Below are 27877 nucleotides of genomic sequence, written 5' to 3'. Positions count from 1 at the left end.
ATTACGGTGGCCTTAGTGGCATCTTGGGGAGCATTGTGCCTCCACACCGCTCCAAACGAAGATTAGCATCCGCAAGGGTGTGAACTTCGGGATACATCTTTGTCTCCGCGTGCCTCGGTTATCTCCTACCCGAACCCTTTACTTATGCACTTTACTTTGTGATAGCCATATTGTTTCTTGTTGTATATCTTGCTATCACTTAGTTGTTTATCTTGCTCAGCATAAGTTGTTGGTGCACATAGGTGAACCTAGCTGTTCTAGGTTTTGTGCTTGACAAATTAAATGTTAGTTTTATTCCGCATTTGTTCAAGCCTAAACCGTAATTATTTTAAAGCGTCTATTCACCCCCCCCCCCCCTAAGCGACATCCACGTCCTTTCAGTTGTGATAGGCTTGGCGAGCCAACATAAAAACACAATCACTCCTATGAAGATGAAACCCAAAAGATTTTCATCAGGGCGTCATCAAAGAACTAGTCATGGACAGGAATGCGTGGAAGCTTGCTATCCATGTGCCAGAACCACGAGCTGGTCGCGAGATCTGATGAGTTTCATCTCTAGCCTACCCTCAACTTGTTTGGGACTAAAGGTTTTCTTGTTGATATATGAAACTTAAAAAAAATATGCGGGCAGTTTTTTTACATCGCATAAACATTTCTAGAAATTGTCTTGATTTTCTTAAATGCGTGAAGTTTGTTTTTTAAAAGTTATGGTTTTCTTTTCGTTGCATAATACGTTTTTATTAAACATAACAAACATTCTTGTGAACTGCATGAACAATTTAAAATGTCAATTATTCTAAAATGGTGTAAACAATTTTTTATTGAAAATTTATGATTAAAATAAAAATAATTAAATGTATTCATGTTTTTTAAAAATGATTGGAATTTTAAAAAGTAAATACACTTTAAAACTGTTCTGAGATTTTCAAAATTGTTCACGTTTTCAAAATTTGTCTGTGAAGAAATTGTTCGAAATACCAATGTAATATGGTCACACCCCTTTTAGGGAACTCTCCTTAATTGCGCCTGCTTATAGAAGTCTTTAGTAGGGAACATTCATATACTTACGCCGCGCTTGGAATGGCTGTATTTCAATACGGGGGTGATTAGTTTACACTTGTATTTTACTGGCCGCTGAACAATCTCCGACGAAAAACAAAACGACAGTCTGAGATCTGTATTTTTTACACCTGTATTTGAAACGAAAACGACAAGCCAGGCAGGCCTTTAGATGTGAACGACCTCCTGAAAAAACGTCAATGCATTATTGGGGTCCAAAGTGAGTCAGCTCGCAGGAGAAGATTTGCTTGCTAACACACGGTCGGACTGGTTGTTGGACCCTTCAGGCCAAGCTATCAAGTTGATAATTACATGGAGTTGTAAGTTGATGTTTCTTTCTTGGACAATACTAATTGGCATCTCAGAATTTTCTTGTACAGAACATCTGCAATGTGATAGTCACAAATGATCCTTCAATCAAAGATACTGTAATAAGTTCAAGAACAACAAATATAGCCGCACAAATTCGCTGGCCACTCCGCTATTCTTATTACCAGACTTCCAATTTTACAAACTCTGTACAGTGTACTGTGAGTGCATTCCTGAATCCTATAAATGTAACTATGCCATTCCCCAGTTTCTCTTTGCAGTATGCACAATCTGACATTCTGCTAAAGTCTATACGCCTATCATCCTGTATACACCTAAGAAAGAACATAGTATACCTTTTAAATTTCCTATGTGTTCCTGTTCTTCAAGCTGCCCTGAGAAGGGAAATCTACTAACAACGAGGTCCCATCAGCATTGCAAACACAACTGCCACAAATACAAAACGACCGACCAGGGAGTCAACAACAGCGTACTAAACCCAACAGCCTCGATCAACCAGGAAGCCTCCGTTCCCGGGAGCTTAGAGTTTTAGGGGATGTGTTCCTGTTCTTCAAGCTGCCCTGAGAAGGGAAACCCCCACTGTACTCAAAGGCCCTGCTGTCCATCTCATATGTCGTGGACTGCGTCGATGTGCTGGAGTATGGATACCTTGGTGCGAATGTCCTTGTTGCCGAGTCCACGCTGAACGAAGAGCTCGCTGACATTGGACCGGGTGTGAGCCCGTTGTCCTGCATTATCATCTCGATCTCCCTCACCACGTTGTTCATCTTCGGGCGGTTAGGTCCCACCTCCTGCACGCATTGCAGTGCCATCGTCACGAACCTTGGGAATCCTAGGAGGCCCCCCATTTTGTAGAGAACCGGGTCCATCACATCCTTCAACCCACAGTGCACGCTGTCTTCCATGTCTAATGCCGTCTTCACCTCACGGACAATGTACTTCTTCTCATATATAGGTGGCTTGGCTACTATGAGCTCTAGTAGTACCACGCCGAAGCTGTAGACATCGCTCTTCGCCGTAAGTTGCTGTGTCATGTAGTACTCTGGATCTAGGTAACCCTGCATTGACGACAAGTATTTAAAGCTTAGAACTGAAATGGTAAGCATGGTATGACATGGTTGATACCGAGAAACGTTTAATTTTTACACGGAAGTGCAAAGCCTACCAGTGTTCCCTTGACATTTGTGCACAGCTCGCCTTCCTCGCTGTCTGATACCAACAAGGAGAGGCCAAAATCTGCAACCTTTGCGGTCATCTTCGAATCAAGGAGAATGTTGGTGGACTTGACATCTCTGTGAATGATGGGAGGATTGGCATGGTCATGGAGGTAAGCAAGCCCTCTAGCTGAATCTAGAGCTATCTTAAGTCTCATGCTCCAATCCAGTTGTACTCCTTTTATACCTGCGGTGACCCATTATGATCAGTCCAGCTGATAATCATGAAGAAAAGATGATGCAGATTTGGCAGAACTGTGCCATAAATTATATATATACTGCTCGATTCCGGAAGATGGCCAAAAACGGCACACACCATGTACAAATCGAAGTTACGTCTGACAATGAGATGGAAGAACATGTTAACGTACCGTATAACGCCTCGCTTAGAGTTCCATTGGATATGAACTCGTAAACCAGCATCTTTTCGCCCTTATCGAAGCAGAAACCAACTAGCCCAACCAAGTTGTTGTGATGCACCCTCGAAAGGAGCTCGATTTCTGTCTTGAACTCAAGCCCACCCTGCATGGACCCTTGCTTGGACCTCTTGATGGCTATGAGCTGGCCATCCAGAAGTTTTCCTCGGTACACCTGTTTTCATCAGAGCAGAACATTTATAGAACTGTCCTGAAGATGAAAAGAACCCCAAGTCGAAAAGATTGTTTCTGAATTACCGTTCCATAGCCTCCTTCTCCAATTGCATTGATTTGTTTGAAGTCGTTCGTGCTCAGCTTCAGCTCTTCCAGTGTGAAACATCTAGCGCTCTTGAGTTTTGGCGCTTCACCAATATCTTCCGGCGTTGATCCCCATGAAGCTGAAACATATGAACGTTTAGATCAAAAGGGAGGTAAACCAACATAATAGTATGATCTAATGTGTATGAAATATATGAGGTACCAAAAGGATTATTCTGGGAGACAAGCTTCTGAGCCCGTTTCTTTTGACGCGCGGCGTAAAGTCCAATCAGCGCAAGCCCGACAACCAAAAGAACAGAGCCAGTCACGACACCAATCAAAATAGTTCGAGAAGCTGCAATAGCAATACATCAACAGCTAAACATCAGCACGGTCCATTTGTCATCCTAACAAACTTTACCACAAGAACCGGATCAAGCTCCATAAATTACCTTTGTCGTGGAATGGATAAGGATGTGCGTTCACATAGTAAGGTCCAAAATTCTCTGGTGGCTTGTAAGTCTGAAGTGTCAGATTAAAGCAGTTGAGCACCTGAGAGTAATTGAACCTCTTCTGGTTTACTGGGCAAGCCTTGATGTCTACTTTCAGGTACACGTCATCAATGTATGGTATCAAGCCTAGCTTGTTCGGGGTACAACTGCTCACTGTTCTCGACAGGTTCTCGTGCAGTTCAGGAAGAAACTTTCTGACATCGCCAAAGGAAGGAGATCTGAAGAATATAGTTTCAACAAACGGATGTGGACACTGTACATCAGCGGAAGGATGCATAGTTGGAAGTTCAGTTAGCTTGTCCGTGCAGAGCAGTGTGCGTGACAGAAGAGAATCACTGCAGAGTGGGTTTCCTTCAAGCCTGGCAACAACAGAGCAGCAAGATAATATAGTAAGAATCTGAAGGAAATGGAACACATTTCTTTGCCAAAAAAGATAGATTTCAAATGAGCAAGAATATTCACTTGAGAAGCTTGCTGTCAAGGCTGCTGTACACTGTAACTGATGTAATTTTGTTGTTTCGCAAGTCGACAAGGTCTAGTCCATCGTTGATGTTATTGCCCACGTCAAGCGTATCATTCAGTTGATTATCATTCAATATTCTGCCATACGATTGACTAGTTAGTAAATTTCGATAAATAATGTATACAAGGTAGAGGTCCAATGGTTGTTGTATTGTCTTACACATGTTGCAAATCAGACAAGCTGAAAAGCTTCTGTGGTAGTTTCCCAGAAATCCCAACTGACTGCATTGTACTGCACGGCAAAACGAAAGAGTTCATAATTTGCTGATCTTAAACTGCATCTTAACTATTGAATTCAGATAGCACTGTAACTTACAGGGTCATTAATTTGGGCAATTCTGTAAACCAACTTGGAACACCAGAAGGTGTGAAGCTGTTATTGCTTAGATCCCTGTGCATATAGCGCCGCATCACTTGTCAATGATATCGATTGAAAGTTTGTAAAGAATGTTCATTAAGATCGCAGTAATTTCTTACACATTTTCAAGAACCTTCATGTCAGTCAAATTCGGCATTGGTCCACTTAGGTTGTTATTTGACAGCATTCTGAGATTTCCAATAAAAAGTACAAGTGATACATTAGTGCTTATCTCATCTAAGTATGCAGATTAGCATCAAATAAGATGGGAATGGTGGGTACGACAACTTACAGAACATGGAGCTTAGTCAGGTTATTCATAGCCGGAACCCAGCCTGTGAAGCTATTGTTATTTAGACGACTGTATTCCAAAAGCAGATAAAAATAATTAGCTTGCCACAAACACGCCAACTCCCCAAAGTAATTCTAAAGCGAGTTGAACACTTACAGTACTTCAAGTGTTGGGATTACCCCAATAGATGATGGAATAGTTCCACTAAAATTGTTCCTGTCCAGAAGTCTAGACACAACAAACCATTGTCAGACAAATTACGGTCCAGATGATACAGGGCGAAAGGCCATATTTGAACTTACATATGCTTGAGGTGCATTCTGGAGTTGAACATATATTCTGGGATAGGACCTTCTAGATAATTCTGGTTAAGATGGCTACACAAGGCAAAAGGGACCTATGAATCAGTGATAGCCAGATGACACATATAATTAACAAGAAACTGATGTTAGATGACACTTACAAGTGCTCTGCATTAAGAAGCTGGTCCAATCCAGCGCCATTGTCCCTTGAGTTTGGGAGAAGTCCGGTTAACTCGTTATCAGCTAGGTCCAGCCATTTAACCTTGGAGAGCTTGCCCAGTGAGGGCGGGATTCTGCCCGTGAATTGGTTTGAGTTCAGACCACTGTGGAAGAACATCGAGTCACGAAGCCACATTAAGATCCAATAGATAGAGAATTCTTGCAAACAAAACTATGATATTACTTTTTCAAAACTCAAAAGAACAAGAATCTTACAAGAATTCGAGTTGTGCCAGGTTGCCTAGTTCACTCGGAACAGTACCGCTGAAACTGCAACCTATCAATGCTCTACAGAGTAGTTACACGGAAGATGTTAAGTCGGTAACCAAGGTGGAAACACAAGATCACACAGTTCATAGGTCTACCGCCTCTTTGTACATTAATGGAAACCGTTGCAACTTACAAGTTTATAAGCTGAACCAATTTCCCGATGGCAGGTGTAAGTGGACCACCCAATTCTCTATTTGAGGATAAATCCCTGCAGTGCATTCATCAGTCAGTGATTAAGTGTCCTAATATATCTTTATTGTGTAAGCATAAGGCAGCCAAAAACATAGGGGCATCGATAACATGGATATATCATCACTCACAAGACCCTAAGCTCAGTCAGGCTTCCTATATCATCACTGAGAGTGCCCTTCATGTTCATGCCAAATAGATTTCTGCCCAATATAAGAAGAGGGTCAGGGGAAATCGAAATATAAGGATCTTGGACAGCTGGCTCCTAACAAAATGATGGGGTCAATTGTGCTCACAGCGATGTAACCCTTGAGTTGGCACCATTGCATTGGATCCCATCCCATTTGTCGCCGCAAGGATCGTTCGATTTCTTCCTCCAGCTAGCAGGCACATTTGACCATTTCCTCATCAAGGATTTGAGAGCGGCCGCTGCAAAGGCAGGAGAGAGAGAGACAATGACTTGTGAACCAATAATAATAAATAAATAAATAAAGAGATTGGTTAACTGAAATTTGATGCTGGGCAGATTGCTATTAGTAAACAGATTCTTCAGTAACAAGGTCCAACCGAAACAATCTGCTGGGGAAATGATCCCAGCAGCAAATTTCATAGCATCCGGGATCATGGACCTGGAGGATTTCCAATCCCCAGCTCACCCGAATACCAGAGCTGAACCTCCAAGCAACCAACCAACCATCTTTCCGGCGCAGTCTGAATAAACTTTTCCTCCTCCCCGAAGTTGGGAGAAGGGGAAGGGGAAGGAGAAAAGCTTAGCAAGGAAGCAGGCATACATAACATACCATCCTGTGGGTGGGTGGCGGCGGCGGCGATCCTGGAGTGGGCCAAGACGCACAAGACGACGAGCAGCAGAGGCAAGAGGGGGGGCCGGCCCTCCCCCTTGGCAGCCATCTCCACCCTCCTCTGCCCCCGGCCAGAACGGCAAAAGACCGACCTTTTCCTGATCCCGGCGATGTGTTTCGACTCCCCGGCGTTCTCTGCTGCGTCCTGGCACCTGGGAAGACCAGCGGCGCCCGGCGGTGGAGACGAAGGAAGGAAGGAGGAGCAAAGCAACTAAGCAAGACGCGGAGCTCGCCGATACTAATAATCAGTAATTACGCTTGGACCTGGTCAAAGCAAAACGCGGAGCGAGGAAGCAGGCGCTGGTCTGGTGCGGGTTGCTCGGTCAGATCCCTGAAATGGTATTCCCATCCACAGTTATTTCGCTTGACACTATCCTCCTTGGGAGCATTCCATTAGGGTTGATCTTTTATAATTTCAAAAAAAAGGATTGATGGCTTGATGTCCATGATGATGTTTTAGGCTTTACTAGCAAAAGGGCCCGTGCGTTGCAACGGGAGAAAAAATACCACACGCTTGGCACACGGTTGGAGGCATGGGGAGGGGATCTCACCAGATGATGAGTTCCTGCCGGAGGAGGGGATACGATGAGGGGAGCAAGGGTTAGGCGCCTCTATCTGGCCATAAGGAGTCGTCGTTGCCGCGCCATAACCTCGGAGTTTCCCGTGTGAGCCATGGAGGCCCGCCTCCACCTGGAAGTACTTCGCTCCGTCGCGCCTTATCCGCGCGCCGCCGCCGTTCTGCATCGAGCAGACGCATCATCCCCGGTCACTGTAGCTGTGGCGTTGATTTGATCCAGAAGTTGTGCTCGAGCGCCGAAACGGGGGCAGCAAGCGGGCAGAGGTACGGCCGCGGAGGCGGGTGGGTTGAGATCGACAGCAGTGGTGGTTGAGGTCGGCCGCGGCGGTGAGTGGTGTCGCAGCGGCCTGGGCACAGGCCAGGGTGGACCAGGGTCGACGCGATGCGCTCGAGCGCCGCAACGGGCCAGTGAGCGGGGAGAGGTACGGACGCAGAGGCGGGTGGGTTGAGATCGACAGCGATGGCGGTTGAGGTCGGCCGCGGCGGCGAGTGGTGTGGCGGCGGCCAGGGTGGCCCAGGGTCGACGGGAGGAGGCGATGTGCACGGGTATAATTTTTGCAGCGAATCGTTTTTTCCTTTTGCGTTGCAGATAAATGATGGAGCGTGGGTTGAATAACAAAAATTACAGGGGCTTTTTTTATAAAAATGCCGCGGTGGGTTTTCCGGCGGAAACAATGGCCGCTTTATTATTAGGTATAGATGTTTGAGTTGGTGAAAACTTTTCGGTTTGTTTCTGTGCTCTTTGGTGAGCCTGGTTTGGTGGTGGTTGATGTGGGGCTCCTCGTAGTGGTACTGATTCATGGTAGTGTAATACTTTTGGTCTTTGTTGCGTAGTTTCGGATGATATCAGGTTTTCGTCTTGCAGTTCATGTTCCTGATGACACGCGTGAACGGTGGGTTTTCTGATATTGTCCCGAGCTCGCTTTTTTCCCTTTCCCTCTTTTTTTGATTGTGGTCTCAAAACATTATATTTCCGTTATGAAAGTAATGGAAAGGGAAGAAAGCCCGGTTCAAAAAAAAGATTGATCTTTTATGAGGAATGGGAGCATTAGGATTGATCTTTTATGAGGGATGGGAGCATTGGTATCTTATTATGCTTGATTGGATGGCGGTTACCAACTACCGGGATTTTCTGGATAAAGAACGTAGTGTGTAACTTTGTTTATGGTTGACGAATGGTAACGGCTCCGGGGCCAGGCCTGGTCAAGCAAACACGCTGGCACGACGACACGATGCGTCCTGCTGGTCAAATTAGCGATGTCACGCTGAACAACAAGGATAGCTTGGGCGTGTTTGTTGCCTGCGTCCAACGGACTCACTAGTAGATGCAACAAAAATCCATTTGACTCTGTACCTGAGGTGCTGGTCCGCACGCACACGAAACTTAGCGCCTGTTTGGGACTACTTTGCTTCATCAAAATCAGCTCCGCTTCATCAAATCCACTTTAAAGCAGTTTCATATAGGAGTTGCAACTATTTCAAGAGAATGTTTGGCTCTCATTTAGCTCCAGCTTTAGAATAAAAAATTTGGTGAAAATGATCTATTTGATTGGATGAGAGGTAAAAAACGAAGGGGTATCCACTTACTGGTGGCAGTGATGGGTAATTTTCTTTCAACTCCAACTTCTATAATTTTATGGAGCACCTCCCAAAGAGCTTCACAAAAAACAAGGAGTTGGACCCCAAATTCTAGTATTTTTGTGAAGCGGTATATCGTGGAGCTACCCCGTTTGGCTTACGTTTTCTAGAACGGAGCTGAATTTTCTAGAGGAGAGCAGTCCCAAACAGGCCCTTAAACCAGGATAAAGCTTGGCTTGCTATCAAACCGCTCGAACCGACCGTTTGCAAGTACTCCCTTCGTCCGGTGAAGAGGGTACGTTTGGTCTTAAAATTTGTTCACAAAAGAATATACTTCTATTTTTTCAGTGCACTTTAAAGTAGGAAGAAATGCTTCTCTTTCATCACACGGTAATCAAGATCAATAATATTCTACACATAGTCTATTTAATTTCTACATGCACTTAGCTTATTGGGGGTTGGATAATTAAAGAGGAGAGAGATGGTGGCGTACACCTTTCCAATACATTTTTTACTTCACTTCATAATTTGTCCTAAAATATCTATATGTACACTTTTCACCGGACAAAGGGAGTAAGCCTGAGCTACACACAGACCAGGAGGGGCCAGTGTCGGCGTCCGAACTGCGCTGGAGAGGAGGCGGCAAGGCTGCTGATCCGGAGCTGCCCCGGTCTTCACCTTGGACCGCTTCAAGGCGATATAGAGGGCAAACTCATACTTCGGGTCGTGCGTGAGGATGGCGTCGTCGTCGCATAGGAGGTGTGTGGGACAACGGGCTTGCGGACCGGTGGTGTTGCGCCACCGGTTGCGTGGGGTGCTCGGTAAGGTGGCTTCGGGCGAAAGCCTAGACGTCACGACATCCGTGGACGTCGTTTTCTCTCCTTGGGGGCATTGTGGAGCCTTTCCTTGCCCAACACTTTCGGACCATGGCCATCGGTCGAAAGCCTAAGACTCCGATGTGAGTCGGGTGACGGCGTCGTTCTCCCACGTCGCTCTACCCCCTTGGGGGCGTTGCCTTGAGGGCCATTGGCCTCCTTCATGCTTTCCCGGAGCTGGAAACACACGACATCATGATCAGCAGGTGCCCGACTGGTGATGTGGTTGGCGCTACTTCTTGTGCGGTGACGATGGCGGCTTTGGGCGGAGTTGGTTTGCTACTGAGTTTTGGTAGTCGGTCTCATCCGGCGTGTTCGAGGGGTTGCTACACCTCACTTTGTCTTCCTGGAGTCAGAGCTGTTGAGGAGGGGCCTTGCGGCGACGATGACGCGAGGCGGGTGGTCGGTTCTGGCGCTGACTCGACGCACGCTCGCCGCTTTTCTCCTGCAATGCTCGTCGACATAGTTGGAGCTGCCTGGTAGTTGGCGCGTGCAGTTGACTATTTGACATCGACCGGCGCAGGCCTCGGCATTTGCTTGCGGTGAGAGCTACTTCGATGGTCGTCGATGGTGGAGTCAGAGTTGCCCTTGTGTAGGTGTGATAGCGATGACACCGGGTTACAGCCTCTACGATGTTCTCTCCTCAGTGACGTGTGTGTGTGTTCTTGTGTGGGTTGCCAGGTCGCCTTTGTGTCCTGTGTGGATGTGTTGTAGTGGTTTCGCCTGATTTTCCGTTAATCAACCGGCAATTCCCTTCTTCTTAATTAATGAGATGAGGCAAAGCTTTTGCCTCCGTTTCAAAAAGAAACTTCGGATTCAGGTCGTCGTTGGAGCGGCTGCCGGAGCTCAAAATTTCGCCGGATTCGATCGGATTAGGTGCGGGGAGAGGAGAGAACAGAGCGAGAGAGGAGAGTGAGTGAGCTAGGGTTTTAGAGCGATGAGCCGGATGCAGCTTTTTGTGGGACAGTCGTGGGGTCATGGGTGGGTCGGGCCTGTCAGGTGGGTGCCCGGGCGCGCCCGGGCACCCCCATATTCACCTCATATTTGGGTTGGATATGAGGGGTGCCGGTCAGCTCGGACGTTTGAGGCTCGTTTAGGGCGTCCGTCTGGGTTATTTTTTAATGATGGGGCACTGACTGGACGGGTTGTTCGGGCGTTTGAGACGGATATAAGGGGTTCGGCTGTAGATGCTCTTACTCGTTCATCTCTAGCGGTAGAACAATGTCGCATCCTTGCAGACCGGGGTTTGACTCCAATCGGAAGCGAATTTCCAATCGGAAGCGAATTTCTGCCATATCATCCAGGTGGACTCTATCTTAATACATAGGTCATGTGCTCCTCCCCATTGGCTCTTCTTTTCTAAAGGTAGGACAAATTCAACCTCAGTTCTCAGCATGGACGACGACTCGGATCAACAAAAGCGATAGCGGCTGTGACGACTTAAATCTCCAACACCAAGACCTGCTCCTCCCCTTCATGAGTTGTGTGTCCCCTTTGTCTCGGTCTACATATAGTTTGCCTCGTTTGCGACATGGGCCGGTCGTCGGCTTCAATGGCAGTAAGAAGCATACAACCACCCTCCATATTTAGGTCATTAGGTAGGTTGTAGGGTCGATTTCCCCATTACTTACCACATCATCGGTTTCAGTAGGACAAACGGATGAATCTAGCAGTTCATATAACAACACTCATAATTATGGTTTGTGCATGGGTCATGTTGGTCCACAAGAGAGCGGTTCGTCACAATTCAAAACTATGGTCCATCATTAGCCGGAGATAGGGAGAATATGTCGAATCTAAACTACGCCTACAACAACAATGGTGTAGAGGTTGTGGCCATGCAAGAGCACCTTTTTGCCAAGGTTATGGACACGTTTGGGGACACGGGGTTGTTACAAGGTAGCATCAACACCTCCGTTGTAGAGCAGGTATCAATGTTCCTTCATGTTGTGGATCATAACAAGAGGTTCGGAGTGATTCACAACGTATTCACGAGATCCAGTGAGCCATTTTTTTGGGTATTTAAAGCAAGTTTTGTATGTGATTGGGGAGCTCACTAGAGAGATGATCAAAGCACCAACTCAGCAAACTTCTTCGAAGATCCGCACGAGTCATAGATGGCATTCATATTTCAAGGTGAGTAGTACTCTTAGTTTATGCCATGTCATGCTTGTATTGGGTGAGCCATAATAATGTTTTCATGCCATGACAAGATTGTATTGACATAATAGACGACACTCATGCGATTGCTAGAGTGCCAAAATCACATATTGTATTGGCGCAATAGATGGCACTCATGTGATAGCTAGAGTGCCAAGATCACATAGTGCACCATGTTGGAAATATGCCTTAGAGGCAATAATAAAATAGTTATTATTATATTTCCTGTTTTAAGATAATCGTTTATTATCCATGCTATAATTGTATTGAATGGAAACACAGATACAAGTGTGGATATATAGACAAAACAATGTCCCTAATGAACCTCTAGTTAACTAGCTCGTTGATCAAAGATGGTTAAGGTTTCCTAGCTATAGACAAGTGTTGTCACTTGATAACGGGATCACATCATTAGGAGAATGATGTGATGGACAAGACCCAAACTATAAACGTAGCATATGATCGTGTTATTTTGTTGCTATTGTTTTCTGCATGTCAAATATACATTCCTATGACCATGAGATCATGTAACTCACTGCCACTGGAGGAATGTCTCGTGTGTATCAAACGTCGCAACGTAACTGATGCGTCTCCGTCGTATCTATATTTTTTTATGTTTCATGCCAATATTATACAATTTTCACATACTTTTGGCAACTTTTTATATGATTTATGCGACTAACCTATTGATCTAGTGCCCAGTGTCAGTTCCTGTTTTTTGCATGTTTTTTTGTATTGCAGAAAATTCATATCAAACGAAGTCCAAACGTGATAAAAATTTACGGAGAATAATTTTTGGAATTTATGTGATTTTTGAGAGGTGGAATCAACGCAAACGGGGGCCCACAGAGCCCACAACCCATTAGGGCGCGCCACAAGCCCGAGGTGCGCCCTGGTGTCTTGTGCCCTCCTCAAACGTCGGTTGAAGCCCTTCTTCTGGCGTAAGAAAAATAATTTATGGAAAAAAATCGTGTAAAAATTTCAGCGCAATCAGAGTTATGGATCTCCAGGAATATAAGAAACGGTGAAACGCCAGAATCTGAGACGGGGAAGAAGCGCGAAATAGAAGAGAATAGAGAGGGAGATTCAATCTCGGAGGGGCTCCCGCCCCTCCGCCGCCATGGAGGCCATGGACCAGAGGGGGAACTCTCCTCCCATCTAGGGGGAGGCCAAGGAAGGAGAAGAAGGAGGGGGCTCTCTCCCCCTCTCTCCCGGTGGCGCTGGAGTGCCGCCGGGGCTAGGATCGTGACGGCGATCTACGTCAACAACCTTGCTACCGTCAACACCAACTCCCCCCCCTGTATACAGCGGTGTAACACCCCTTCTCCCCACTGTAATCTCTACTTAAACATGGTGCTCAACTCCATATATTATTTCCCAATGATATTTGGTTCTCCTATGATGTTTGAGTAGATCCGTTTTGTCCTATGGGTTAATCGTGATCTTGGTTGGTATGATTGTATATTTTATTTATGGTGCTGTCCTACGGTGCCCTCCGTGTCGCGCAAACGCGAGGGGCCCCCGCTGTAGGGTGTTGCAATATGTTCATGGTTTGCTTATTGTCGGTGTTGCGAGGGTGACAACAGCCTAAATGCGGATAAGTAGGTTATGGCATATGGGAGTAAAGAGGACTTGATACTTAATGCTATGGTTGGGTCTCAAGACCTTAATGATCTTTAGTAGTTGCGGATGCTTGCTAGAGTTCCAATCATAAGTGCATATGATCCAAGCAGAGAAAGTATGTTAGCTCATGCCTCTCCCTCATATAAAATTGCAAGAATGATTATTGGTACTTGTTATCGATTGCCTATGGACAAATGAATTCCTTGTTGACAAAAGCTATCCACTTTTATTACCTTGCAATTTATTCGTAGTTTTATTCTTGCAAAATAGTTTCATACTTGTTTTAGGTAAAGCAAACGTCAAGCGTGTGTAGAGTTGTATCGACGGTCGATAGAACTTGAGGGAATATTTGTTCTGACTTTAGCTCCTCGTTGGGTTCGACACTCTTATTTATCGAAGAAGGCTACAAACGATCTCCTATACTTGTGGGTTATTAGTAAATGGGTGACTATAAAGGTGCTATACATGTATCTCCGAAGGTGTCCATTGAGTTAGAATGGATCAAGACTGGGATTTGTCACTCTATATGACGGAGAGGTATCTCGGGGCCCACTCGGTAATACAACATCACAAACAAGCCTTGCAAGCAATGTGACTAAAGAGTTAGCCACAGATCTTGTATTACGGAGCGAGTAAAGAGACTTGCCTGTAACGAGATTGAAATAGGTATGGAGATACCGACGATCGAATCTCGGGCAAGTAACATACCGAAGGACAAAGGAAATGATATACGGGATTAACTGAATCCTTGACATAGAGGTTCAACCGATAAGATCTTCGTAGAATATGTAGGATATTGATCGGAGAGTGTCTCGGTCATGTCTACGTAGTTCTCGAACCTGCAAGATCTGCACACTTAAGGTTCGGTAATGTTTCGGTATAGTTTAAGTATTAATATTGGTAATCAAAGGTTGTTTGGAGTCCCGGATAAGATCCCGGACGTCACGAGGGTTTCCGGAATGGTGCAGAGACGAAGATTGATATATAGGAAGTATCCATTTGGCTTCCGGAAAGTTTTCGGGCATTACCGGTAAAGTACCGGGAGTGACGAATGGGTTCCAGGGTTCCACCGGGAGGGGTCACCCACCCGGGAGAGAAACAAAGAGGCCCAAAGGTTGGCGCACCAGCCCTTAGTGGGTTGGTGGCCAGCCCAAGAAGGGCCACTTCGGCCGAAGAAGGAGAAAGGAAAGGAGAGGAGGCCAAACCGAATTGGGGTAGGAGGACTCCTCCTTCCAAGTTGTGTTGGAGGAGGACTCATCCCTCTCCTCTTGCGTCGGCCAAACCCTAGGGATTTTTCCCTAGGGTGCCACCCCTCCCTCCCACCTATATATAGTGGAGGAGAGAGAGGCTTTTGGCACCCCAAACCATAGTGCAGCCCTCTCTCCCTCCACCACTTCGTGACACCCCATAGCTAGTTCGGTAAGGCACGACGAAGCCCTGCCGGGGTAGCTCCACCACCATCACCGCCACGTTGTCGTGCTGTTGGAGAATTCAACTACCATCAAGAAGGCGCAGATCGTCATCGAGCTGTACGTGTGCTGAACGCGGAGGTGCCGTCCGTTCGGTACTAGATCGGGACAGAGTTCGCGGGACGGTTTCGATTCGTATCACGAAGACGTTCGACTACATCAACCGCATTTCTTAACGCTTCCCGCTTAGCCATCTACAAGGGTATGTGGATCCGATCTCCCCTCTTGTAGATGATCATCATCATGATAGGTCTTGCATGTGCGTAGGAATTTTTTATTCCCATGCAACTTTCCCCAACAGAGCATACATGGGTAGGAAGCACTACAAGCCAGAATATGCTTGTTGTTGTTGATTTCAATCTGAAATTCACATATGTGTCAGCTAGCTGGAAAGGGTCAGCTCATGATGCTAACATTCTTGTTGAATGCATGACTCGATATGATGGAATCAGTATCCCTGATGCTAGGGATACTGAGTTCTACGTAGGAGATGCTAGATTTGCATGTTGACCGAGTGTTCTTCCACACTTCACGAAAACCAAGTATCCATCTCAACGAATTCTATTCTAGAAACTATCCTAGGACTGCTATCAAATTGTTCTGCTCTAATCTTAGAGTAGCGGTTGAGAGGGAATTTGATGTTTCGAAGAATAGATTTAAGATCCCAAATCAGAAGACATTCCATCCTTTCCCATCCAAGTTAAGCTTTTTATTGCATGTTGCATTCTCCGAATCTTATAGTGGGCTTATGATGATTTTGTGTTGGGGGAGGATGATGTGACGGCTGAAGATGTTGATAACTCCAGCCATGGTCTGGAGGCACATGCCAAGAAAATCCAACCAATTTATATGACTCTAGTTCTTCCTCTAAATTTAGGGTGTCTTTGCCCAAAGGAAAATACTACCTCTGTAAACTAATATAAGACATTCTAGAAAACAAAATGGGAAATCCAATTTGGTTCTTGGGAGCATGCTCTTGTACACCAAAAATGTATTTTGCAAATGTAAAAAAAATTAAAAAAATTAAATGTGTTCTTTATCACACCCAAATGTTGCATGCAATTTTTTAGTCAAAAATCTTAAGCATTTTGAGCTGTACGAAAAAATAAATCAAAAGCCAAATGTTACCTACAAATGTTACACTTAATTTTGTTTTTTCACCGACAAAGTATCGCTCTTCCGTTTCGCATAAAAGTTGTCAAGAACGCTTGTTACACTAAAATGAACACCCATACAAAAAATCTGATTTTTTAAAATTTATTCACTATTTATTTTTAAGTTACTATTCATCAAGGAGCATATGCTCCCAAGACGCCTTATATTAATTTACAGAGGAAGAAACAACTAGAAAGAATTTCTTATTTAACATTGTGCTAAAATTTTATGTCCTATTTAATATCGACAAATAATTTCTTCTCTATCTAACAATGGATCTAAATTTTATGTCTTTTATGATATTTTTGTGCATTTTAAAGCCTGAATGGAACCTAAAAAGACCCTTTTGTCCTTCATACGGTATGTTTGTGTGCACACCTGTGCATGCTGCTGCGAGTGTGCGCACACACATGTGCTACTGATTTTGCGTGTGTGTATGGGTGCTCGCGTGTGTGCTAATGCATGTGCTGCTGCGTATGTACGTGTGCTGCTGTGTGCGTGTGTGCTGTTACACATCTGTGTTGTGTGCGTGTTAGCGTGTATGATGCTGCTGTTGTTGTGTTTTCTACTGTTTCGCACACACACATATCATATGAGGGGCAAAAGAGTCTTTTCAGGTGTCATTTATGCTTAAAATGGACGGAAGTATCATAAAGGGCATACAATTTAGATAGAAAAGTAAATGTTTTTCAGTGTCAAATAAGGAAACAAAATTTAAAATAGTGTTAAGTAAGGAATTGTTTCTAACAACTATCCTGGTATTTTAGTCCAACTTATCCAAGACTGTTAATGTCCGGAGTTTCACTTGTGTTTGCATTGGGGTTAATAATACATTACCCCAATAGTTCTACCTATTGTCATTTAAAATATAGGAACACAATAGGTCCCTATTTACCGCCGGTTTTCATTTTTTTCAGATACAAAAATAACACACTTTGGTCTGCTAGGATCCCCAATAAAAATCCTGGTGTACATTGTAGTAATTGAACATTCTAACCCCATACTGGGACTTCCTTCCAGTCCACGAACCATAAGGAGTGATCGTGATAGACGACAAATTATATGAACAGACGGCAATATGTATTCGAAGTGTATATACCCCCATAAACTTTCAGATTTGAACCACATCACCCTCAACTCAAAACGGCTCCTCAACCATCAGAAACAGCATGAGTACCGCAAACATTTTCGCTCACAACAAGGCAGTCTGCTTCAGGTAGAAATTAATATCATAAAAAACTACTTTGTGGGCTTTATCTCTGAATTTACATGTGCAAGCAGTTGTGCAGACACCCATATGTCTGATATCCCTTGTGGCGTCGAGCACATGAAAGTATGCAATGGTGGCATGGTGCCATACGTGCCTAACCTTCTAATCTTGTCTTAGGAAGACGAAAAGCGAGCCTCGGGATCCTTTCCCGAGCCTGATCTTCTCGTCGACATAGGTGATTTCCAGCTTGACTTCGCTCTCGCCCCCGTATCGGAAACCCAAGGAGCCTACCTTCAGTTCCGGGGGCTCAAATATGACCTGAATCCACTTACTGTCTAATACATTCAGCTTGCCTGCAGACAGCCACAGAGTTAAAAGATCATTGACACATTACCCGCAATCTTATATTCCTGATATTTGTCGAAACAATGTAGGGCTTGAAGCCAGCCTGAACTTCAACTCCCAACAATATGAACAATCTAAACTGAATGAGTGAAGAACGAACATGTGGTCTACCTTTCAAAGACACGGCGCCATCAAGGCCAAAGATGGAGAAGGAGACCTTGTTCCTGACGATGTCGGGGGCTTCCACCACCTGAACCATGTCGTCGGTCTTGAACACCAGCCGGCCGAGAGGGGTCCGGTAAATACCTCCTGGGGACGTCGCCACCGAGCAATACACCACCTCCCAGTCTGGTCACGCGCGGCGCAACTCAACAATTCAATCAAGACGGCGTGAAGCATGAACCGAACAAGGTCTCACATTTTTTTTATGGTTGCAAGGCTTGGCATGTCTGTCAGCAAGTGGCGCAACGACACCACAACAATGCCGGATAAGATTCAACTACGGTTTGGTTGGGGACAGTGGTGTAGCAGGATTCACCTCCGAATATAAGCGGGGACTTGACGGGCTCGTCGATGCAGTACTTGCCGAGCTGCTGCGCGACGTCGGCGACCTCCTGGTGGCCTTCCTCCGGCAGCAGCACGCCCCGGTCAGTCCCCCTCACCTGTCGACGGCAACATGCTAAGAAACCACGGCGAAAATCGAAGCAAACTATAACTGGGACCAAGTTTAGCGCCAAGCACTAACGTTTGGTTGTTTCTTGGCATGTTACTCATGTTGAAATTGCTTATCAGGATTGCAGAAGCTAGGACGAATCTTGGAGTGGGGCAAAGGAGCTACTTAGGTGTGAGCGTCACCTTGGAGAGGATGGAGTCGACGAGCTCCGGCGGCGCCCGGAGGCCGGGGGCCGCGGCGAGGGAGCATCGGGCGGAGGGGACGCGCCGGCGGCGTGGCCGGCGGAGAGCGGTCGGTGAAGGTGTGGAGCAGGAGATGCGGACGTAGGGGGGCGCAGCACAAGCCGCCATTTTCTTATCGGGTTTGTGTGGCGAGGCGATAGGCTCAAGCCCATTTCTACCATTTTGTATTTCATTTTTCCTTTCAAAAAACAGTTCCACTGGGTGTCCGGTCGCTGTTATCTCTGTCCTTCGAAAATACCTGACCTAGTTTTAGTTCAAAGTTATTTCCGAACGGAGTTAAATATTGGGAAAATCTAACGAGTAGACTGCGCACCTCTGTCCTCCCGTGCGGCGGGCGCTGAGATATGTGCCTGGGTATCGCGTGACTTAAAAAAGGGAGTAACCTACACATCTGATCCACTAGACATTGGGTATGGTACAAAACTCTTTTTCTTTCGGCCAGCTGCGCTGGCGCGCCGGCCCAACTATTGGGTCGATCGACCTGCAGTCGTTAGATTTGTCCCTTTCAAACCATCGGATCCCGTCGTCCCCAACCTCCAGCACGCGCACGGGAAAAGGGAGATGCCCGCCTTGCACGCGCCGACGCCTCAGTACGCGCTGACCGCCTCGCCTTGCCTCCTCATCGCTGGTCGTCCTCACCGTCGGTCGCCGCCGGTCGCCGCCTCGGCCGTCCGTCGAAGCACCATGGATGCAGGTCCACGACTCAGCTCGTCCAGACCGCTCGCTGCCCCGGCTGCCCCGCGCTCCGGGACTCAGCTCCTCTCGACCGTTCGCTGCCCCCGCCGCTCGCTGGCGCACTCGCCGCTGTTCATACCCGTCTGTCTTCACCTCGTCGGTAGCATCTCACCCCCCCTCCCGTGTTGCAAACGATGGAAAAAAAGTTTCAACCGTGTATAGAAAAAGCTTCAACCGTTAAGAAAAAAAGTTTCAATCAAAAAACTTCAATGAGGAAAAGTTACAAACGTTGACAGAAAAAGCTTCAACCGTATATGAAAAAAGTTTCAAACGCCACTTCGGCTGCAGCATCTCGCATGGTCACTCATCAAAAAGTTTCAACCGTGTATAGAAAAGCTTCAACCGTTAAGAAAAAAAGCTTCAATCAAATACTTCAACGAGGGAAAAGTTGCAAACGTTGATAAAAAAAGCTTCAACCGTATATAAAAAAAGTTTCAACCGTCGCTCCGGCTGCAGCATCTCGCGTGGTCACCTTCGATCACCGCCGTCAGGCGCAACGACTGCCGGTGGAGAAGCTGCAGCGCTCGCCGACAACGCCAGATATTGCAGGGGGAAGGGGGAGAGGAGGGAAGAAGAAGGAGGAGGGGGAGGAGGAAGGAGAGGGAGAAAGGGGGAGAGGAAAGGAGGAAGACGCGGTGGCCACGCAGATCTGAAGATCGAACGCCAGCCACGCGACCGGCCGAACGTTTTGACCGGCGCGCTGTCGGAAAACGTTTCCCTTTTCTTTTCCACAACTCTTCCTCTCTCTCTCTCTTTCTCCCTCATCTATCCCAGTATTTCTTCAACGAGACAATTCTTCATTATTGACAATAGCTCTTGCTGCTCCATGTCGTAGGTCTGCTCCAACGCGAGCGCATCGTCGGCTTCCAGCTTCCTGTGAGCGCCCCATCCAGGCTTCTTTTTCTTGGTTTGCATCACTGTTTTTCGCGGTGGCTTTTTTGCATGCTTCATGCTCTGGATGTTTAGACTCTGGTAAACATCTGGCAACCAGGGGAATGGGCACTAAGCATGTTTTAACTCTTGTGCATCTACAGGCTTTCGTCTATAAATCTGGCAACCAGGGGAATGGGCCACTAAGCATGTTTAAACTCTTGTGCATCTACAGGCTTTCGTCTATAAATCTGGCAACCAGGGGAATGGCCACTAAGCATGTTTAAACTCTTGTGCAACTATAAATATTTTGTAATCTGGTGACTTAGAATATGAAATATGGCTACCAAATGCTTGTATTTTTGTAATCTAGTGACTAAGAATATGAAATATGGCAACCAAATGCTTGTATTTTTGGCAACTAATCACGTGCAATGTGACAACTAAGGTCCTGTTTGGAACCATAATAGATTATGATAATCTGGATTATGAAGATAGATTATATAATCTGGTTTATAAAAATAATCTAGGTGAACATGTTTGAAGGCCAGATTATATAAACTGTAATCCAGGTTTTACATTGCATAATGACCTGTCCGCCCTCTGTTTTTTTTAAAAGAGGAGGGTGGCGGTGGTAGGAATGTAATTATTCCAACTTTACAAGGATAATGGGTCATTAGCAATTCATAATCTGATTTTAGCTGGTATAGAGTAGATTATGAGTTTTTAATAATCTATCCATCTAGTTTTTATAATCTATACCATAAGCTGTCCTGTTTGGAGACAAAATAAATTATAAAAACTAGATTATATAATCTGGACGGTTCCAAACAAGGCCTAAGTACGTACTCCTCTTTTACGAGGACTAACACTTTGTAATGTGATAACAAAGTACTCCTCTTTTGCAATCAAATGCTTGTATTTTCTCGCAACTGACCACTTTTATTGTGATATTGTATTAGAATATTGAGAGCATCTTCAACAGCCGTTTAAAAACTGTTCTGCACGCTATAAATCATCCTTTTGGGGTGTGGATACGTTTCAGCAGATGCTATAAAATAGTGCACGTGCAAAACAAATTTGGGCAGCCGCTAAAAAGCGTCATCGCAAGTTGCAAATTCGGAACGTCGGATCGCGCGTGCTTCATAATTTGCATTTTGCTACATTGAAACTGTAAGACTATTTTAGCGTTTGATATTTTTATGTGTCGGTTGGAGATGCTCTGAGCAGCACCTGCAACTAATGTCCATGTAGCTAGTACCGTTCTATGTTGTGAATGGTGGCCGCCTTATTTGTATTCCCTTCGTTTCTAAATATAAATAAGATTTTACAATAAACTACATACGAATGTATATGGATATAATTAAAAGTATAGATTTTTTTTAGTTTGTAGTTAAATATCTTAAAAGACTTTTATTTAAAAACGATAGAAGTAGTTTGCACTATGGCTAGCCCTGTCACTGTATGCATCTGATTTTGTTTTGTGGTTTCTTGAATTGCATACGTTGACATGTGTTGTTATTAGTATTCCTTGGATGCATGCCCAACCTCTCGTGTTTCTCCTTGGATCCGGATGCACGCAGTGCAAGCCCATGCTCTCCCATGCAAGACTAGGAACACTGATTTCTTTACATGATTAAAGTGTGGTTTAAAACACGATTTTCACATGAGGTATCGACCGCCACACCGGAAGACACATGTGCAGCGCCGTTGTGTAGCGACGTCCTCAAATATTATGAGGTCCTAAATTTTACTTTGTTTTAAAATACAAGATGTATTATTTAAAAAAATCAAAATTATATATGTTTAACCAAATTTATAGAAAAAATATATTAGCATTTCAGAAGGAAATAATTAAAATAAATTTGATGAAGGATCTAATTTGGTACTTCCTTCGTCCGAAAATACTTGTCATACAAATAGGTGTATCAAGATATATTTTAATTCTAGATACATTCATTTGTATTTATTTTTGTGACAAGTAATTCTGGATGAAGGGAGTATATAATAAAACCTAAATGGTAATAAGTGCAGCTGCACTAATTGGACCTTCCGGGCGCACGTGTCGTAACCGTTCGATCACGCCCGATCGCGATGGACCCCGCGGCCGTCCCGACACAGGTGGGCATATGAAGTAGTGGTGGGCCCGACGACGTAATCTTAGGTGAAGCCGCTACCACGTTCCCCGCATCGCCCGCTCGTCATGTTCGAATCATGCGCATTGCCCCTCCCTCCCTCATTTTCGAACTGCTCCGACGCTCCTCCCTCCCCATTCCACCACAACGAGGACCTGTGCGAGGCTGCGATGGTGATTTGGCCGGAGATTCGCCGGTGCGCGAAGGTCGTCCGCAAGGGCAGCGTGCCATCAGCCACATACAGAGGTAAATCCCGGTATCTCTTCGCGCGCATCTGCTACAAATCTCGGTTGGGACATCGAGGTTAGGGTTTAGGTGGTGTGACGGGCGATTGGGACGGCAAGGTTACGGGTGTGTGAGCACGGAGGCTATGCATCACGTTCGCGGGCACCACATGCCCCCGAGGCCGCTGAGGGAGAGGGCCACGGGTGGGGAGAGGGGCTCGCAGCAGTAGCATCAGATGAGTGTCAAGGTGGAGAGCTTCGAGGAGCTCGCGCTCGTGGAGGAGGTGTTGGCCGCTATGCGGGAGGCTGGCATCACAAAGCCCACCGAGATCTAGTGCGTCGGCCGCTTCGAGGATCTCGGGCTCGAGGAGGACGTGCTGGCAGCGACGTGGGAGGCTAGCATCATGAAGCTATCGAGATCCAGTGTGTCGGGCGCTGAGGGTTCTAGCGATTGAGGTGTCCATTTTTTTGTTTTTCCGCGGAGTTGCTTGAATCTACACTCACAGTTGTTTAGAAATTTGAATGCAGCTGCTTAGTTTTTGTTTCGTCCAATTGCAAATGTGAAGGGGGTAATGGTAGTTCTCCGTGTCGACAGTTGCAATGTGGAGTTGCTTGAATCTTCACATGTAGTTGTATAGAAATATGAGCGTAATTTCTTAGTTTTTGTTTTCATCCAGTTGGAGATGGGAAGGGGGAAAGGCAGTTCTTCGTCTCGGCAGTTGCAAGGAAATAGGGCAGTAGTTGCTTTTTTGAACATCCAGTGGGACTGTATTTTGAAAGATGATTTAGTGGTTGGTCGATTTTTTTTTTGAGTGCATTTCACATTTACTGTCCATGGGTAGCACCCTTTTTTTCTTTCTGTCTTTTATTTTTTGTTGTTGATGTCAAGCAATGTGATGAAGATGAATATGTGGTTTGGTTTGTGATGTTGGTTGTTTTTTGTGTGCCGGTGCCACCATGTACTAGTGAATATCAAGCTAATAGCAAGTAGGAGATGAGATGTAATCATGAGTATCAAGCAACCTTTAGTAGTTGTGGCGATGAAGTTAGGACATGTTAAATATGGACACAATTTTAACCCAGCAATGATAGTGAAGTCACACATTTTTTATCTAGGAAGCAGTTTTTGTGTTTTTATATCTTGTGTTTTTCCGCCAACATGACATTTTTCTTATGTCTTTGTGTATTTTTTGTTTTATAGAATGACACAAAAGAGAAAAAGGATTGCGAAAAGAACTGATGCAGAAGAGGAGGAGGCTCAAACAATAGGCATTGTTGGGCGCAAGCGTGGGCGGACAAATCAGAATCCTATCCGGGGTGGACGGGCAGGGAAACAAGGCACCGATTCTGCCCCTTGTGATGAAGAAGGGGAACATCCGAAATGTGCGAAAAAAGGCAAACACGAGTTCGTTTTTTAGAAAACTTGAAATCGGTAGGGTTGACAAGCATCACATGTGTGGGGTATGGTAATATGATCGTAGGTTAAAAAATCATCATGTTATTTTTTGTTTTTGTCTTCACCTTATTTGGGACAAGAAGCATAGTAGTTGCCAAACACAACAGTAGCAGTTGCTTTGTAATGTAGTTGTAGTTGCTTAGTTTATCAGACACAGTAGCCCGTCCTTTCTTTTTGTTTGAATTCTTCTGTATGTTTTGCAGGTTGGTAGTAGTGTGCTGACACCAAGGAATAGGGAGTCACCTTCAAGACTATTCATGCTAAACAGTTATCTCGCCCCGATACAAAATGATGTCATTAGTGAAATAAGTTTCGACGACGTGCTGCAAATTGGAACAAGAATAATGAAAGGGAATCACATGAAGGTTGTCATGAAGTGTTATGACACAAAGTTGTCTCAACTTGTCATTACTGAGAGGGGAAGATCGCAGTCGATACAGCCAGTGTGGAAAGGATATGGGGATTGCCAAGGGGCGGAAAAAGGTTGTGTACGAAATGGAACCCGACATAGTTAGGTTGTTCAATGAGATGTACAACCTTTCCATGACGCCTACGCCATCAGTAACCACGTGGTGTGGTATGATAAGGGAGATGGGAGTTGTTGATGATGACAAGTTTTTGAGTGCATGGCTTGCCATTGTTTTCAGTTGTTTCCTTGCACCGACAACCAGCTTGAAGGTGTCCACACGTGCCTACTCAGCTGCATTGAATCCACTCGACATCGTGAATTCGGATGTCTGCCAATTCGTAGTCGACCAACTTAGGATTGCTTTCGTGGGGTTGGGAGACAATAAGAATACCATATGTTGTTGCTTATTCCACCTAGTGGTAAAATGATCCACATCCCCCTTTTTTGGTTCATTGCTTTTTTATCCCATCCCTTTTTCCATCGTTTTTTTTTGAACTCACATATGTTTGTGTTTTTTCTCTTGGTCTCTGAAACAACTCCTTTACCTCGACTCACTCAATGTGGACTATAGGTCAACCAACTAGAAATTTGTGGATGCGAGTACGCCAAATATTTTTTCGAGGGTTAAAGTATGGAACGAGGGTCTCATCTAGGCAGTCATTAAGAAGGACAACATTAGGAAGGGGGTTTATGGGAAGTTGTGAGTAAGTTTTTCTTTCTTTTTATTGCACATTCTTTTTTTCTTGAAGCATATAGTTGCTCATAATTAGTGTTGTAGTTGCCCATTATCATGTTTTGTAGTTGCCCTAATTTGACCAATAGGATATTTCTTTTTTGCATGATTAAAATTGCAGTTGCCCATATTTAGGGCTGTTGTTGCCCTAATTTAGGGAGCCAGTTGCTCAGCTACTAAATTAAAGTTTTTAGTGGAAATTAGCATGGTAATTGCTACGGCAACAAAAGTCCTTCCCTCGCAATGGTGCGAGAGATCCTTTTGTCATCTATTGAGCTTGCGTTGGTTTTTCCCTTGAAGAGGAAAGGATGATGCAGCACAGGAGCAGTAAGTATTTCCCTCAGTTTGAGAACCAATGTATCAATCCAGTAGGAGAATCTCGTCAAGTCCAGAGTACCTGCGCAAACACAAAAGAGCTTGCATCCAACGCTTTAAAGGGGTTGTCAATCCCTTCAAGATTGATTGCAAAGTGAGATCTGAAGGCGAAAAGTGCAACGAAGAAAAAGTGTAAGGCTGAAAATATGGTGTGGAGTAGACCCGGGGGCCATAGTGTTCACTAGAGGCTTCTCTCAAAATAGCAAATATCACGGTGGGTGAACAAATTACTGTCAAGCAATTGATAGAATCGCGCAAAGTCATGACGATATCTAAGGCAATGATCATACATATAGGCATCACGTCCGAGACAAGTAGACCGATACTTTCTGCATCTACTACTATTACTCCACACATCGACCGCTATCCAGCATGCATCTAGTGTATTGAGTTCATGACGAACAAAGTAACGCTTTAAGCAAGATGACATGATGTAGAGGGATAATCTCAAACCAATGATGGAAATCCCATTTTTTACTGTTGATGGGAACAACATGATGCGTGCCTCGCTACCCCTTCTGTCACTGGGTGAGGTCACCGCACGGTATGAGTCCAAAACCAAGCACTTCTCCCATTGCAAGAATCATAGATCTAGTTGGCCAAACAAAACCCACAACTCGAAGAGAATTACGAGGATATCAAATCATGCATAAGAGAGATCGGAAGAAACTCAAATAAGATTCATAGATAATCTGATCATAAATCCACAATTCATCAGATCTCGACAAACACACCGCAAAAGAAGATTACATCGGATAGATCTCCATGAAGATCATGGAGAACTTTGTATTGAAGATCCAAGAGAGAGAAGAAGACATCTAGCTACTAGCTATGGACCCGTAGGTCTATGGTGAACTTCTCACGCATCATCGGAGAGGTCATGGTGTTGATGAAGAAGCCCTCTGTATCCGAATCCCCCCTCCGGCAGGGCACCAAAACATGCCGAGATGGGATCTTGCGGAGACAGAAGCTTGCGGCGGCGGAAAAGTACTTTCGATGATCTCTTGATTTTTTTCTGGGATTTTAGGGAATATATAGGCGCAAAACCTAGGGCAGAGGTGGCCCAGGGAGCCCACAAGCCAGGGAGGCGCCCCCCTGGCCGCGCCATGAGGGCTTGTGGGGTCCCTGCAGGCCCCCTGCCCTGATTCTCCGGCTTCCCGATCTTTTTCTGTTTCGGAAAAAATCTTTTTGGCAGTTTCATTCCGTTTGGACTCCGTACAAAATCCTCCTCTGAAAGGGGTCAAAAACATGGAAAAAACAGGAACTGGCACTTGGCACTGAGTTAATAAGTTAGTCCCAAAAAATATATAAAAGGCATGCAAAACATCCAAAGTTTGACAAGATAATAGCATGAAACCATCAAAAATTATAGATACGTTGGAGACGTATCAAGCATCCCCAAGCTTAACTCTTGCTCATCCTCGAGTAGGGAAGTGATAAAGACTGAATTTTTGATGTGGAATGTTAACTAGCATAGTTGTCCTTTGCAACTTCTTTCACGTGACATGAATGTTCAGATCCGTAAGATTCAAAACAATAGTTTGCTATTGACATGAAAACAATATTACTCCAAGCAAACTAGCAAGGTAATCACGAACTTTCAAAATAACAAGGCCAAGGAAAGTTATCCCTACGAAATCATATAGTCTGGCTATGCTCGATCATCCTCACACAACTAATGTAATTCATGCGCAACCCCGGTATTGGCCAAGTAATTGTTTTCGCACTCTTACTTTCTCAAACTTTTTTATAACTATCACGCAATACATGAGCGTGAGCCATGGATATAGCACTATAGGTGGAATAGAGTGTGGTGGTGGTTGTGAGACAAAAAAGGAGGAGATGGTCACATTGACTCGGCGTATCAAAGGACTATGGAGATTCCCATTAATAGATATCAATGTGAATGAGTAGGGATTGACATACAAGGGATGCACTAGAGCTATAAGTATGTGAAAGCTAAAAAGGAGAACTAGTGGGTGTGCATCCAACTTGCTTGCTCACGAAGATCTAGGGCAATTTTGAGGAAGCCCGTCATTAGAATATACAAGCCAAGTTATATGATAAAGATTCCCACTAGCATATGGTAGTGACAAAGCAAGAAGCTCTCAATCATGAAGAACATGGTGCTATTATGAAGCACAAGTGTGGAAAAAGATAGTAGCATTGTCCCTTCTTTTTTTTGGGCTCTTGTGCCTCTTTTTTCTCTTTTCTCTCCTTTTTTATTTGGGT

At 44.9% G+C, this 27877-nt stretch overlaps 2 protein-coding genes across 2 annotated transcripts; both read right to left on the bottom strand.

Annotated features, from left to right (window-relative positions):
* Nucleotides 1–1510: 1510 nt before the first annotated feature.
* Nucleotides 1511–7175, bottom strand: LOC123427678 (leucine-rich repeat receptor protein kinase HPCA1-like). The gene is made up of 19 exons (XM_045111776.1): nt 6742–7175; nt 6238–6370; nt 6073–6144; nt 5886–5960; nt 5699–5770; nt 5425–5586; nt 5264–5338; nt 5118–5189; nt 4962–5030; nt 4789–4857; nt 4628–4702; nt 4472–4543; nt 4252–4389; nt 3730–4148; nt 3501–3632; nt 3278–3417; nt 2975–3194; nt 2555–2790; nt 1511–2447 (listed from the first exon to the last, which is right to left on the bottom strand). The coding sequence occupies exons 1-19, from the start codon at nt 6848–6850 to the stop codon at nt 1881–1883; spliced, it is 2907 nt and encodes a 968-aa protein (XP_044967711.1). The 5' UTR covers nt 6851–7175; the 3' UTR covers nt 1511–1880.
* A 10196-nt stretch (nt 7176–17371) lies between these two features.
* Nucleotides 17372–18831, bottom strand: LOC123427677 (probable plastid-lipid-associated protein 8, chloroplastic). The gene is made up of 4 exons (XM_045111775.1): nt 18649–18831; nt 18332–18455; nt 17965–18141; nt 17372–17801 (listed from the first exon to the last, which is right to left on the bottom strand). Exons 1-4 carry the CDS (start codon nt 18814–18816, stop codon nt 17611–17613), a joined length of 660 nt encoding a protein of 219 aa, XP_044967710.1. The 5' UTR covers nt 18817–18831; the 3' UTR covers nt 17372–17610.
* Nucleotides 18832–27877: the final 9046 nt, after the last annotated feature.

This window comes from Hordeum vulgare, chromosome 2H (genome assembly GCF_904849725.1).
Source record: "Hordeum vulgare subsp. vulgare chromosome 2H, MorexV3_pseudomolecules_assembly, whole genome shotgun sequence".
NCBI lineage: Eukaryota > Viridiplantae > Streptophyta > Magnoliopsida > Poales > Poaceae > Hordeum > Hordeum vulgare.
This window is presented reverse-complemented; position numbering and strand designations above follow the sequence as displayed.

Bases quoted from the DNA above. Each gene is read 5' to 3' on its own strand.
- LOC123427677 (XM_045111775.1), bottom strand. From the start codon at position 18,816: ATGGCGGCTTGTGCTGCGCCCCCCTACGTCCGCATCTCCTGCTCCACA. The intron at 18,456-18,648 runs GTGACGCTCACA...TGCCGTCGACAG, and splicing joins TCGACTCCATCCTCTCCAAG to GTGAGGGGGACTGACCGGGG. The intron at 18,142-18,331 runs GTGAATCCTGCT...GCGCGTGACCAG, and splicing joins GTCCCCGCTTATATTCGGAG to ACTGGGAGGTGGTGTATTGC.
- LOC123427678 (XM_045111776.1), bottom strand. From the start codon at position 6,850: ATGGCTGCCAAGGGGGAGGGCCGGCCCCCCCTCTTGCCTCTGCTGCTC. The intron at 5,771-5,885 runs GTAAGTTGCAAC...ACTACTCTGTAG, and splicing joins TTGGTTCAGCTTATAAACTT to AGCATTGATAGGTTGCAGTT. The intron at 4,544-4,627 runs GTAAGTTACAGT...TTTGCCGTGCAG, and splicing joins TTGCCCAAATTAATGACCCT to TACAATGCAGTCAGTTGGGA.